General features: G+C 43.5%; 1 protein-coding gene across 1 annotated transcript in view; it reads right to left on the reverse strand.

Annotated features, from left to right (window-relative positions):
• adamts6 (ADAM metallopeptidase with thrombospondin type 1 motif, 6) overlaps nt 1-15,086 on the reverse strand; it is a 66,243-nt gene that overhangs the window by 9,511 nt on the left and 41,646 nt on the right. Inside the window, exons 16-23 of the mRNA XM_066711540.1 lie at nt 14,933-15,066; nt 12,432-12,555; nt 11,070-11,150; nt 9,747-9,910; nt 7,841-7,979; nt 4,362-4,491; nt 3,014-3,218; nt 1,879-2,055 (exon numbers count right to left, since the gene is read on the reverse strand). Coding sequence (XP_066567637.1) covers nt 1,879-2,055; nt 3,014-3,218; nt 4,362-4,491; nt 7,841-7,979; nt 9,747-9,910; nt 11,070-11,150; nt 12,432-12,555; nt 14,933-15,066 — 1,154 coding nt within the window. The remainder of the gene's footprint in view (nt 1-1,878; nt 2,056-3,013; nt 3,219-4,361; nt 4,492-7,840; nt 7,980-9,746; nt 9,911-11,069; nt 11,151-12,431; nt 12,556-14,932; nt 15,067-15,086) is intronic.

Genomic DNA, 15,086 nt, shown 5'->3' on the forward strand with positions numbered 1-15,086 from the left:
AAAATAAATATATGTCAAAATTATTTCATCTTAAAATTTTCCGTTGCTCTTGCCAGATATTTTTATTTTACAATTACTTTCAGTAAAACGTGAAGCAAATTTCTGCCCTGGAGCAAAAAGATAAAAGGTCTGTTCATTTTTAAGGAAAACAGAGAAATTTACCGATCACAGACTGAAGCTCAAATTTAATTAATACAATATATTGCATTTCTTTTGATTATAAAATGAACACGGGTACCGCAGTGTTTGCCTTGGCATGGTCATCTAAATGTGTGCATGGCACAGTAAATCAAGTCACTATGAAATACAACACTTTGTTCTCCACTGAAGATACGGTAATAACTCTGAATGTGACATTTCATTTTCCCCCCCAAACTGTGTGTATTGAGAGGCAGAATTATTAAAAGTCAGTGAATGAGAGAAACATGTGGCATTATAAAGATGAGGATGGGAAGAGCTATAAAACAAGCCTCACTTGACGTTGTCTGCACAACAAAGGACAGAGGTCAGCCATACAGTTGACCCTGAGTTGCATCTCACAAGAGGAGGCCACAAAGACACCCTTAAATATGAAAGGACACGAGGTCAGCTGTGAACTCCCATCCAAACGGCTTTAAGTGAATGAATTCACTACATCATGACACCGAGACATCTTTGTAGACTTATTTCATGAGAGGTTTCCGGCCTCCGTCTCCTGTTGTCGTATCAGTAAAATGTATATTTCTTCTACAGGAGGTAAACTACAGCTGATGAAACCAGATGTAGACATTTGTATTATTACATTATGGTGTCTTACATCAAAGTCAGAAACAGAGCAGCACAAGGCATTGTTATATCCAGTGTGTTTTGACTTCCTACAGATGCAGGCTAAAAATCGTGTCAGAGTACAAGGTCAGATACTATAAATGGTCTTTGTCGAACAGAGCGATCTAAACCCAATTGTGCGGGGGGCTCTTTTTTGGAGAGAGGAATTTAATTTTCTAAGTTATATATAAAATGCGCACGCTACCATAAGGTTTGTAATCCGATTCCAAAAGGCAGTTTTGGCTATCGTACTGAAATCTACAGAAAGGATCGAAACCGTGCCATGCATAACAAGCCCTGCTAATTAAAGGGCTACACCTTCCATTCAAAAATGCATTATTACCAACTTTCAATGGTCTGCTTCAGGATATAATTACACAAATGGCACCAGATCAACACAAATTGCTCTGATTTTAGTATTTTTATAGATTAAAACTTAAAACAGGTCCTGACCATATTGCGTGAGCTTTGAGTCACCGTACAACTCAATGATTTTGGCCTTTTTTCTTTACTATAAGAGCCAACTGTTCTGATTTTTGTTGGTGGTGGAACTAACCTTTGTATTTCTTTAGCTTTTTTTTTTTGAGAGAATAAGTCTGAACCCATTGATGCTAAAGCCTCCTTGTGTATCAGGGATTAGTGTAAAAGCTTCAGGCCCGGCCTTCAAAAGAGCAATGTCTTCTGTCTCATTTTCACAGCATATTCTTGGCAGTCCTGTCTTTTAGGCTTTGCTAGAGATAAACTTCAAACAACGATCCCAGTGTTCATGCCACTTAAACACCTTGCATGCAGTACAACACACAGCCCTCATCGCTCATGTGCTAATGTTAAACTGCAGTGACCATTAACCAGAGCAGAAGTTTATCTGTATGCTGTGCTTAGACTCACAGAGACAAAGCTGCACAGACTTCTCTAAGGGTGAAGCCGTATTCACACAGTTTCATCACATAAGCGAAGTTTTAACTTAGCATTTTTAGGGCAAGGGTCAAGGTTACATTTTCAGATTTTCTGCAGATATCGCACCAAATTCCCAAAGCTCGAAAGCACACAGTACGGTTTACAGCGGTAAACTACCTGGCCCCAGTCCCCGGTGATCCAGCGGGGGGGCGGGCAGCGGCCCAGGCTGCAGCGGATCCTGACGGGGGGCTTGCCAGCGTCCGGGCACTGCGAGTTGGGGAAGGTCTTGCTCAGGTCACTGCTCTTGCACAGCACGATGCGATGCTTGAAGCCGGGGCCACACTTCGGAGTGCACTGGACACCAGACAGAGACAGAGGAGAGGAGGGGAGAGAAGAGGAGGAGGATGCAGTGAATCAACTGTGAGGTTTAATGAAGGCAACAGACAGTGAGACACGGCAAGACACAGAGCGAGAGAGAGAGAGCAAGAGGGAGCAAACCGTTCAGGAGGTTAAAAGACGACACTGGACATCAGACAGACAGAGAGGGGAACACGCTCACAGCACTGACACTTCAGGTCAGCTGGACAAGATCTCTTTTCAACATTGGACCTAGAACCCATTAGAAACGCAACTGTAAATTAAACAGGTCAAAATGAGGGTCTTTCAATCCAGGAGGCTGACAGCTCACTGCCACTTCTCTCAGGACCCCTTGCGTAGGGCTGGCCACAGCCTACAGAGGGGGTGTGTGCGAGACCAAGGCACCAAAAGCACAGTCTTATCTCTTAATATATCGCAATAAATTTGCCTGGAAAACTTATTGTATAATATTTGGCTTTGGTTAAAAGGAGAGCAAAATAAACCCATAAATCACTGGTGCCATTGCCCTGTGTTTGTGTCTACTTGTTACATCTCACCAGTAAATAACAGAAACAAATGAGACTGAGACCTAAGCAGCTTAGCAGATATATAACTGAGGACCTGACAGCACAGCACTCCTCCCCCTCACAGCCCTCGGTGCAAAGTCAAAGACCCCCATGCCCCTCTCCTCTGGTCCCTAACATAGCACCCTCCCAGAATAACACGATAGAATGAGAGATTTCCTGAGATTAAGCTGCAGAACAAGAGAAGACCTCTAAAGACTTAAGTATATCCTATACATCCTGACCCATTACGTTGGATTTGGTAATTACCATTGACAGGGTCAACCTTATCAAGGACTAGAAGGAAGGAAGCTGTCCAAACATAGCCGTAGGTGGAGAAGGGCACGTAGGGTGCCGTGTGGCCCTGTTGGGAAAACAAGGTGAGTCCTCACCTCTGACCAGTCCAGGGTCACCCACTGAGGGGGGCAGGACTGGTTGTTGCAGGACTCTCTCTCGATGGGCCGGTGGGTCAGGCAGTGACTGTCGTCCAGCGTTTCCTCCTCCGCAGGGCCGATCTTGCGTATGCAGAGGACTGTGCGCGTCCGCATGCCCCCGTCGCAAGTCTTACTACACTCGGACCAGTCCCCGATGAACCACCTGGGCAGAACAGAAGGGAAACACGGTGCTCATCTCAGCCCAGATCTTGGGGTCTGGGGCGTTAATCAACCGGAAAGCATGGGCACCATGGAGAGACCTAGTCACCTCGGTCATCATCGTAGGCATTGCTCTTTATTTCAAAGCCAAAAGGCCAGCTGACAGACAGCTACTCTTGACAACTGGTTAATGTCAAAATTTAATACATGAAAAGTTATTTTCTGATGTGTGAAAATATCCACATTCAGATCTGACAAAGCTGGACAAGATTGTTCTTAAACAACATGCCCAGAACATGCAAGAAAAACAGTTGCAATTTTTATTTGAACATGAGTGGTCTTTAAAATCAAGCACACTGTCATCACATCAGTATGGATGCCGATCTCACTCTTGACACTCACAAAACCAAAAATCTGGCATACATTTTAAAATATGCAGCTTATATAAATATATTGCACAAAGCAATGTTATAATTTACCAAGACGGAGACAAATAACTTTTGGAAAGCTACCAAAGTAGAAGGACAGGATACAAATATGACTTCCTTGTAATCAGCTACTATCGGAGAAAAAGACCGGTCATTATCATTACAATTATACTACATACGTTCTAAAATGACAGAAAAAATATTCAGAAGTTGCTGTAGAACAGAACTATAATGTGACATCTGAACAAATTAAGGTCTGTATTACAGCACTGGATTACATTTTTTGCTGCCATTGTAAGGAGTAGTAACTTTTCATATAGGTTAGTATCTATATTAATTTTTAAAGTACCGTTCTGAAAGGTTAACAACCTGTTCCACACAAGTGTATCACTAATCACTTTAAATAATGTAACGTGGATTGAATGGTTGTGAGATGTTGCATCTCTCGCACCCATTCCAGCTCCCCCCGCTTTGTGTCCATCGACCCCACGCTGTCACTATCCATCACACCTCAGCCCACACGTTACTAATAACCTTGACCTCTCGCCTGACTGGAAAACTAACGACTTTCTCAAATGAACACAAACATGCTTTGGCTGTCAGGTTCGAGACCATTGCTTTTTTGAATTAACCTCTGAAGACTAATTGCCCCATGCTGGACTTTGGGTCTTCCTCTTGCCGACTCGCTTCCTCCGTAGCATGCAGACCAGTTGACTTACTCTGGAGGACAGGGCTCGGTGTTGCAGGCTCTCTGGTTTTCCGGCGGTTTGCTGTCAGGGTCACAGTAGCTATTCTGGACGATGGAGTTGTCATCTAGCCTTTTACACACGACCTCTTGTTTCTGGGAGCCTTTAAGGAATGAAAAGCAGAGAAACTAAGTTCAACGGTTATCAAAATACCACTTATATAACATGAACACAAAGCCAACAAGAAGAGCCACGAATGATAGAAAACCATATAACATGGAAAACACACAAAAAAACTATTAACTGATCTTGCAAGTCGTTCCTTTATGTTGCACACATTTATTATATCAGTTTGCGTCTTTTCAGGTCCTGACATTTTCCAGCAGCTAACTTCTAGGACAGCACATAGAAGATATACACCGATCAGCCATAACATTATGAGCACTGACAGGTGAAGTGAATGACACTGATAATCTCGCTATCATGGCACCTGTCAGTGGGTGGGATATATTAGGCAGCAAGTGAACATTTTGTCCTCAAAGTTCATGTGTTAGAAGCAGGAAAAATGGGCAGCGTAAGGATCTGAGCGACTTTGACAAGGACCACATTGTGATGGCTAGATGACTGGATCAGAGCATCTCCAAAACTGCAGCTCTTGTGGGGTGTTCCTGGTCTGCAGTGGTCAGTACCTATCAAAAGTGTCCAAGGAAGGAAAAGTGGTGAACCGGCGACAGGGTCATGGGCGGCCAAGGCTCATTGATGCACGTGGGGAGCGAAGGCTGGCCCGTGTGGTCCAATCCAACAGACGAGCTACTGTAGCTCAAATTGCTGAAAATGTGAATGCTGGTTCTGACAGAAAGGTGTCAGAACACACAGTGCATCGCAGTTTGTTGCGTATAGGGCTGAGTAGAATCACGAGTTCAAGGTGTTGACTTGGCCTCCAAATTCCCCAGATCTCAATCCAATCGAGCATCTGTAGGATGTGCTGGACAAACAAGTCCGATCCATGGAGGCCCCACCTCACCACTTACAGGACTTAAAGGATCTGCTGCTAACGTCTTGGTGCCAGATACCACAGCACACCTTCAGACGTCTAGTGGAGTCGCCTCGACGGGTCAGGGCTGTTTTGGTGGCAAAAGGGGGACCTACACAATATTAGGCAGGTGGTCATAATGTTATGGCTGATCGGTGTATGTTCTGAATTCTTTCTGTTATGGTATATGAGGAGAGGAGACTTTGGTGGCTCCTGAAGAAAGGTTTGCAACCCTTCACCCATTTCCAGTAATGAGGTGCATGGGAATCCTATATATGTGCTGACAGGGCATGCGTCTGTGGTACGAAGCTGCCTTGTATGGGAGGGGATGCCATCAGTCTGAGTCCCAACCACAACAACCGAGACTAGGAATTCTGTCAAGTATTTCCTCACTGCCTCACTGATAAAGCTCAGCAGACATCTGCCACCAGAAACAGTACTGCTTTCAGTGCATTGTTTCATCACGGAGAGAACTAGGTAAAAGTTCAGGATGAATTCTCTCTAAGAGCTACAGCATGGGTGATTAAACAGGGCCGGTGCGAGGGGGGGATAATGTGACAGGAAGATGCTGATATCTAGGTTCCCTTTCTACCCTGGTTGTGCTTACTGGGCACAAAGCAATTAACCCGGCCAACTGGGTATTCTCCTTCAGCGCCTGCTCTTTTAAGGTAAAGCAAGATGCTTAGGAAGGCATACGGGTGGGGTATCAATGAGAATGCATCATGAACTGCATGAAAAAGAAAATTAAAATCTACGAAGGCCTGACGCCAATGGGAACAACAGTGCAAGTGCCCATGGGTATGGCTCGTCGCTCAGTAGTTACCCAAAAAGGCAGAATGTGATTTTTCATCTCACTCAGACAGTTTTGAGCCATGGTAAGTTTACCCTGAATCACAATGTACACAAACAACACATGATTGAATTACAAAACAAAAAATGACAGTTGGGTTTGTAGTAAGTCATAGTCTTAATTGTGGATTTTTGCAATTGGGATCATTATTCGGTTTATTTATTGATTTGACGTTCGCTGTGCTGCAGGTTGCTGTGGAGTTAATTTGGGTCTGTTAACCACATGAGTCTGCCTTCGATCTCAGCTGGGTTTCTTTTTCCCTGCATCACCAGTTGATGTACAATAAAGCACGAAAACAATACGCTCTTATTTCTTGCGGTATGTTGATGTATGAATAATTAGGAGTCAACATACATTCAAATATGCGAAGCTAAAGCCCACGATTTAACCTCGGCCAGACAGCTGAAAATCACACTTACTATGGCTAATATTGTAGAGCACATCAGTGTATGGAAGGCATTCTTTAGAGCAATGATGAAACGCATCCATAATGTCTTACCAAAAAATAACAAAAATACAACATGGTTGAATTACAGCTACATTTTCACAGAAATAAAACCACAGCCACTGTTGAAAAAATATTGAATAAAACCGTAATTTTCCATATATAACTTTAATGTTTAAGTATTTCTTGATTTACTTATTCAAAGAATAAAACGGGCAAGAGCAAATTATGAAATTATGAAAGCCCCTAAAAATCTGTATTAATTGAGACCACTTGCTGCTGGGTTGGTACAGATTCAGGCAGATTAATAACACTGAATTAAATGGCTATAAAATACCCACAAGTTAGGTCCATGCAACTTTGTATGCAAGACTGTGCTTTTGAGGTTTAGTGACCAACCTCCCCTGGGATTGCTTGTTCTTATATAAAAAAAAAAAAAAAAAAAAGCTTGCAAATTCCTCAAATGGTTTAAAATGACCATCTATAAAAACTGCAATGAATATTCTTTGTTCTTTTATAAGGAATCTAAGTTTTGTAGGCAAACAAAAACGGTTTAGTCATTTTTGTGATCGACCACATGAAGCTGTGGCTGAAGATTTAAAATATTTAATGATACAGCAGTCAGTCTGCAGGATATCTTCCATCTGTAAAACAGTTGTCCTGGTTAACCGAGAGAAATGCAGAGGAGATCGTTCACACAAATTATACAATAGCCGTTTCCCAAACTGAAAATATGCTACACACAAGCTCAGTTTTTCTGGCATTAAGACATTTCATAGCTTTAAAAAGAAATATCTGCGGTAAATAGTTCCTGACACAATTGGATATCATTTTACCACTTATAATTTAATGCTCTGCTGAAGCTTACTACAGTTTCAAAGGGCTTTTAACACTAATCAACAGTCTCAGAATATACTGCTGTGTACAAGGGACCAGTGTGCTAAATCAACCCAAGAGCTGGATCTCAACATGACGTGCCATGACATTTTGTAAAGCCCGTCTCAAAGACATGTGTTGCAATGAGCCGACTTGCCAAATGAGCCGAGACACAAGCAGCCCCAGCTCGTACACAGTACAAACATGAGGGATGAGGAGAGATACGAGCACGTTCCCCCCATTCTCCCTCCACAGTGTGGCCACGGTGTGCTCACCTGGCCCGGTTCCCGACTGTAATGGACACCTACCTCCGGCACAGGTGGCAGAGCAATCGGACCAGGCCAGGTGATGCCAAGAGAAGCCCACTTCACTGTCGCCGCTTCCAGTGCGTGTGATGGGGACGTTGAACTTGTAGCGAATGCCCATGTTCTGCTCCTGAAGTAGGACCTGGAAGAAGACCGAGAATGAGGGTGAGAAGAAGCAATGCAAACCTCTCTCGTGTGATGGAGGCCTGGAGCTGCGAGTCTGCCATTCCAAGGGTTTTATTTTTAGGAGGTGGTTAGTGGTTGTCCTGTGTTTATGTTCGTGTTTGTGAGGAAGAGAGGGACCAGTGGAAGGAACTACAGTCATTTTTGCCACAAGTAAATAGCTGGTGGTCAGTCAGACTGTTGTGTCTGCTTCCGGAGGCGCTGTGGGGTCTGGGGTTTGCCGTACGCCGCTGGAGCCCAGTTCAGGAAGAACAGACTGACTGTGCAGTAGGTCTCCTGGGTATACATTGGGTTCTTTAGAGCTGTTTCCTAACTGAAGGATAAATTCAACTCAAGCTGCGGTGCGGGGGAAGATTCAAAAACATTGAAAATCAGTCTGAAATAGACACAAACAGGCACACATTTATTTATATGTCAGTTCTTATGCATGAATTTGAAATGCAAGCCAATGGCAAAAGATCACATTAGGCCGTCTCACAGAACTCTGGTTTTCGTGGGTTGTACCACACAGCCTTGCAAAATAATCCCCTGCCAAGACAGAGCCCTGGAGTATCCGAAGAGGCTCAAACTGGAATGTTTCTGAGGATGATTGCACAATCAACAGGAAGGTCAGAGGGTCTGAACGAGGCTCTCGTCCTCAACATGAGAGATCGCATAGTACACACACTGAAGCACGGGGACAGTGACACCAGTTGGTCACCAGAGGGTTGTTTAATCAGATTGATGTGTAAGTATTTAATTAAAAGTGGAAGCCATCCAAATCAATATAATAGTTAATAATGTATGTATACCAATTAGGCCCTGGAACTGAATCACGTCGATTTCCAGATGGTTATGTCCTTTCAAGATGTTGGGTTGAACACGCATGAAACTGGAGCGTTACACGAAAGGGATTTCCAACAGGACACACATTAAAGATAGGCTGCAGATTTCACTAAAACACAACAAATGTGGGTTGCCCACCATTACATCCCTGAGACTGGAATCCAACTGCTCTGCGGGTCACAGTCAACGTGGTATTTTTCTCAGGCCAGTGCCACACTGTAGTGGTCCATGGTCCCCATTCAGGTAATTAACCAACATCTAAGAGGTGGCTGGTGTTATGCTCTGGGGCCCATGGACAGAAGCCCTTTAGGCCTGTGGTCATGCTTCTCAAGAAACCAGCTGGCATGATGTAATCTAGTTGTGGCACGATCTTCTACACCTAAGCACCCTTGACAGGTTAGGTGGATCCGAAGGACAGTGGTGTAGAGGAGACATGAGCTTCTGTCCTCATTAGCACCCAGTGGCAGGCAGCTGGTGCTCCACAGTCAGGGAGATAGTTATCTTTCCTCTGCATATACACCCTCCAGCTCTTGTGCAGCTCTGACAATGTGTTAATTATGAACCGTTCTCTGTGAGCATGTCTTATCAGTTGGGGTAAACTTTCCCCCTCATTTCGTACCATTCTTATCTATCTACACAATCCTTCCCAGCTACCCAGAATACGGAGTCGAGCTCATTGTGCAAAAATGTGCACTCACTGCCAAGCCACAACTCACCGCCGTGACAGGAGTTTAATTAAGTTCTTACACATGAATCAGTGATAAGTAGGTGTCATAACAGCAAAAGACTAACATTTTAGTGATATTTAGTGAACGCCTGATGAATAGATACATCCCATCACTACAACGAGGAGTCGGGGGAAGAAAAAGAGAAATTAAATGGAATCAAAGTATTACTTTACCATGACAACCAGGTTTTCTGTGGTGGCCCCCAGCGCTTCCAAGGACTCGGGCTCGTCGGCGGGTCTCTTGTAATGGAAGGCTGTTCCCGCTATATCGAACTTCCGCGGCCAGTCGATGGTCCACGCGCCGTTGATATAGTAGTCATCCCCTTCAGACTTCAAAGCTGGAAGCGACAGATGAAATCTCTGCCAAATGTCACAACACTGACGAACACATATAAGCTACTGCAAACAGCAACAGGTGGGGAATGTGCTGATGAAGTCATCGCTGTCATTCATCATTTGATCTATCTGAGGTCTGCTGATGTCATCGCCAGCCTTCGTCCTGACCAATGGAGTGGCTGTTTGCACACAACGCCTCAGAGACGTCCTCAGGTGAAAACGTTGCACAATCGTTCAGATGTGTATCAGAGGATGAACGATCCTCGTAGTCAAAACAAGTTTGGTAACCAACCACAACATTTAGTGAAATATACACTTTTCACATCACTGAATCGTGGCCAAATCGCAATTACAAATGATCCAATGCTCTCTACTGAATTCTCCTCAGAGGTTATCACTGAGAGCCGCAGATCATGTCGCACATTATCACAGAGCAACGCACATGACTCATCCATGTTCATTCCCATTTGTACTTCTTAACATTTATACACGTACATATATAAAGTAGTCTCATTAAGAATAGGAAAGCTGCGATAGAGCACTTAATATTTAGCATATAAATATATAACGGATTTTAACAGATGTTTTTATTTAACTACTGAAATTCCCATCATACAGTGAAAATATTAAAAATCTAAGTATTATCATTTTTTTTAATTTAAACAAATCAATCCCTGCCTATTTTGTCTATTCCTGGACCCAACCTGCTCTATAATCCTAAAGGAAAAAACACAAACCCAGTGTTATGTTACCAGGGAGGTGCAACTTATTTATTTGAACGCATCTTGTTCTGCTGCTTTCATTGTGATCTGCAAACAGAATCCCACCTACACGTGGTGCCCACGTTAAGCTATGCTGGCGTCATATCAGTCTATGACCTATGGGTGCCAGACCACCTGGTTTGGCACAACAGCTCTATAACATATACAGCTCTGGAAAAAATTAAAAGACCACTCCAAGTTCAGAAATCAATGTTAAGTGGTCTCTTAATTTTTCCAGAGCTGTATACATGAATATGAATATGGTAACATCACCCTGCTCTGTGAGTTTGCAATATAAAAGCATTCTCACAATATTAGCAGACTTCTGAAATACCTGCCCAATAAAGTTATTTTAATTGCACTTTGGCAGACGAGTAGAGCACACTTGTTAGTCACTCACCAATGTAGTTCTTTGACATGGCCACTTCTTTAATCTCAATATGCACCGATCCTCTGGGAATCTGAACGACCTCCATGTAACCTAAAGGTTCAAGAACAGAAAAATCGAATGAATGTCCCAGACACGACAGGCACTTCTTCCTCACCCTTGCTACGTCACTGCAGGCAGTGCACCTGTCCTGCTCAGCAGTGAATTACTGGACAGCAACGTCATTCGACACATGTGGGCTAATCTCAGTAGCGATTTAATAAGACTCGCCAACAGAGACTGTGCGTCAGGAAGGGGATGCAATCCACCCGCCCCCATTTGCTGTTGCTGAAGTCTGTTCCTCTCTGACATCAGGCAAAGGGCAGAACAAAGTATCATCAGCAGTGATACGCTGCCAGTCTCCAGCCCGCGTCCAGAATATACAGGTGTTTCTTTTCCCCCTCAGTTGGGCCCGTTTGCTTATGCCAGATGGAACAGCAGGAGAATTTCCTTTCATGGTATAAAACCTCACAGCTAAAGATGAAATCATTTTGATTGAACAAACAACTGAGCTGCTTTAACAGCCTTACAGATTTGGAGAGAGAGAACAAAAAAAAAAGTGAAAAGAAAGTTTTAGATCAGTACCTCTACTAGAGCACAGTCATTCGTAAAGCGACCACAGAGCACATGTTTAAATTGATCAAGTTTTGTCAAAGATCTGCCATCGTCCAATCTATTCGAATCTGGTTTGTCACAGTTTGCCACGCCTTTATGGAAAGGCAGCATGTCACATGATGTATAATGTATAGATTATGAACAATTTACCTTTTATAGTCAAGGCTGTAGTTGACATGACTATAAAACTTCCCTTTCCTGGTGATGAAAGACCTCCTCATCTAATCAAAGAAAAATACCTCTTTCAAGTTTACCAAGAGTTAACCCACGAAGGTCCACCTCACAACAAAGCAGCTCTGTGGATTTATTTCCCACTGACTAAAGACAGAGATGCTTTTGAAGGTGGAATACAGTATCATTAACTCTCATTTTTTGTTTTACAATGTTTGTTTTGACTACATGTCTCTCAACACAAATATGTGCACTTCAGCGTTGAGAGTGGTGAACAAAAACACACACATCCCGATGAGAAATGAACCCAAAGTGCTTGGCAACCGTGGTATATTGGCATAGAGTAACGAGTCTCCCGCCAAAAAGACAATAACTTATTGAAGGTTTTCGAATTGCTCTTGGCAAGATAAGAGGATACATCTTCCGGAAAGCAATTAAAAACTTGTCCCAGTTGGCAACTCGGCAAAGCAATGATGAAGAGAGAAAAAACAAAAAAACAACTCCAGAGCGAGAATACAGGCTCCTTGTGTGTTGTGAGTGTGTGCCTACCTCCCCTCGGAAGAGAGTCATTGAAGAGACCTTCTGTAGCTTCACAAGTGCTGCCATCTCCTCCGCAGACTCGACAGCGGTCCTCCTTCGCGTCCGAGCCCAGGATATTATCGCAGCCAACGTGCTGAGGAGGCAAAGTGAATTACACTGTTTGTCAGCAGCCATGACACTCAGCCTCTCTCTCTCTCTCTCTCTCTCTCTCTCTCTCTCTCTCTCTCTCTCTCTCTCTCTCTCTCTCTCTCTCTCTCTCTCTCTCTCTCTCTCTCTCTCTCTCTCTCTCTCTCTCTCTCTCTCTCTCTCTCTCTCTCTCTCTCTCTCTCTCAGCATGACCGGAGGGCTCTGGTGTTGACAAAGCTTTCAAAACGCAAAAAATTGCGTCGCCCCACATATGTTAATGATATAAACAAGAACAACAACAAAAAGTTACACTGCATGTCCGCGGCCATGACATTCCCCCTCGTTCTCTTGATTATGCACGCTCTCTGTCCGTCTCTCTCTCCCTCCGTCTCTCTTAGATCCTCTTCCCTCCATCTATCTCTCTCCCTCCCCCCCTCTCTCTCTCTCACAGGTGTCTGTAGCAGCAAAGACAAGAGCGTTGTAAATCTAAATCAAAAAACATGGTGGCACTTTGGTCTGAAAATAAAAGTGAAATAAAATAAAATGTCACAGTTTCTCACTCTGAGAGATGGATTTTTAGCAGTCAGGACTAAACAAGAAATAGAAAAAGGTTAGCCCATAACTGTAGAGAAATTACCCAGGCACAAGCATAGCCTTTGGCCTGTTTAAAGACAGGTAGAGACTGATCTTCACACAGACTTTGCTACTGAAGAGAAACGGTAGGCTGAGGCAACAAAGGAGGGTACGGGTTTCGTTGAACTTTGCTCCATTTTAGATGGCAATTTACCAAGAACTCAAACAAGCAGCCCCTGGATTTGGCGAGTGTGCGCGGTTTTGGCGAGCGAATGACAGCAGGACTTTTCAATGTATAGTTCTAACACCGTATCTTCATTTACCCCCGTCCACCAGATTCACTTTTGTAATACTTCAGCAAACATATTATTAAACTATATATTTTAATATTGAAATCATTTGATGGTACATTGTATTTTTGAGGAAATAAAATGGTATTAACTGGAGAAACAAAAGTGTCCAAGAGTGGAGAACCAGTGAGGGGAGGGGAGGGGGGGGACCGATACAAACAGCCAGGGTCTCCACAGACACAAGCTGGTGAAGCGACTCAGAAGCGCTGCCAAAAGGAACGGTCCTTTAAAGATTAAGTACAAAGTACATGAGAAGGGACGGCTGCCAGAAATGGGTCTTTCAAGGACACAGAGACTCGCATCGGTTGATCTTGGAGGGCAGGACTGAGCATTAGACCCTGCAAGTAACTGTAACTGGCAGTCCATTGCCACTGGAGATTATCCGTTCTTTCCTGCTTACTCAGATTCACCTATAAATGGTTTTTAAAGATTTCCTCTAACTGGGGAAGCCGAACGCCTTAATCTCAATGCATGTTCTCGATGCTTCTACAGTAGCTGTAAAGGTAATGTGATTTTCCTACATTATCTCCCTTGCTGTACTGTAAATGCACCTGAGTGAAATGATTACATTAAACCCACAAACAGCCACACACAAAAGAAACGTAAAGCGCAAGACCACCTTTTTGTTAAAGATCTTTCCCATTAAGCCGAACATGGCAGACATTTACCATTCTACAGCACGTCCCTTCAAGACCAGCATAGCAGACAGGTTTAAAAAGATTCAATTAGACACCCGAGTCAAATTAACAATTAAAATCGGAGTTTCTCATCAAATCCTAGGATCTAAAACAACCCAGGTGTCTTTAAGTCTTTAAGTTTCTTTAAATCTCGCTACCTTACTGTGGGATTTTGTGGTTTAGGAAGCAGTTTGTGATTTCTAGGAAAACTCCTGTTTCTCTGAATGACCAGGCAGGCAGACGAGACGCAAGCCGTGCCCAGGCAGCCTATCTGATCGCGTGTGTTTAGAGATACTACACAGAGCCGGTGCTAAGACCAGCGTTTTCAAAGTGTCAAAAATACAGATAAATCAAAGTTAACCATCCATTAGTGTGAATGGAAAAATAATACTTCCAGGCTGTGGTCTAAACAATGATTTAGAATAGAGGTGGAAAAAAAGAAAGTGAAATATTATGCATTTCCATCTGCAGAGGATAAATCCATGTTAACTCAGCAGCCCTGAATCAGAAACGGGCTCAACACATAAAAACACTTTCAAAACACCGTAAGCAGTTCCACAGTTTCTGCTTTAACTTATGTCAGTCCCTCACTGAGAGTAATCTCTTTTCAATGATAAAACTGGTCTTACACGGCATCCTGGACAGAAAACTGAATAGTGAGTCTATCCCTTCGGTTAAATCAATCCTTTTTATCCACCAAACCTGGAAGTCTTCAGCAACGCGGTCCAGTTTCAGAGTCACCTGCAAACACTTTGCACAGGAAAGAGACCCAGACGCTGGTTACCTTGCACTCTCCGTTGATGCAGATATCCAGGGAGTCGGCCAGGCAGCGCGTCCCATCGATGACGGCTGGGGAGCGCTCGGTGTAGAAATTATAGCCCTCGGCCAGGCAGTTTAAGGCGCAGGGCTTCACACCTCCTGTTTATTAGAAACAGAAA

Source organism: Amia ocellicauda, chromosome 8 (assembly GCF_036373705.1).
Source record: "Amia ocellicauda isolate fAmiCal2 chromosome 8, fAmiCal2.hap1, whole genome shotgun sequence".
Classification (NCBI taxonomy): domain Eukaryota; kingdom Metazoa; phylum Chordata; class Actinopteri; order Amiiformes; family Amiidae; genus Amia; species Amia ocellicauda.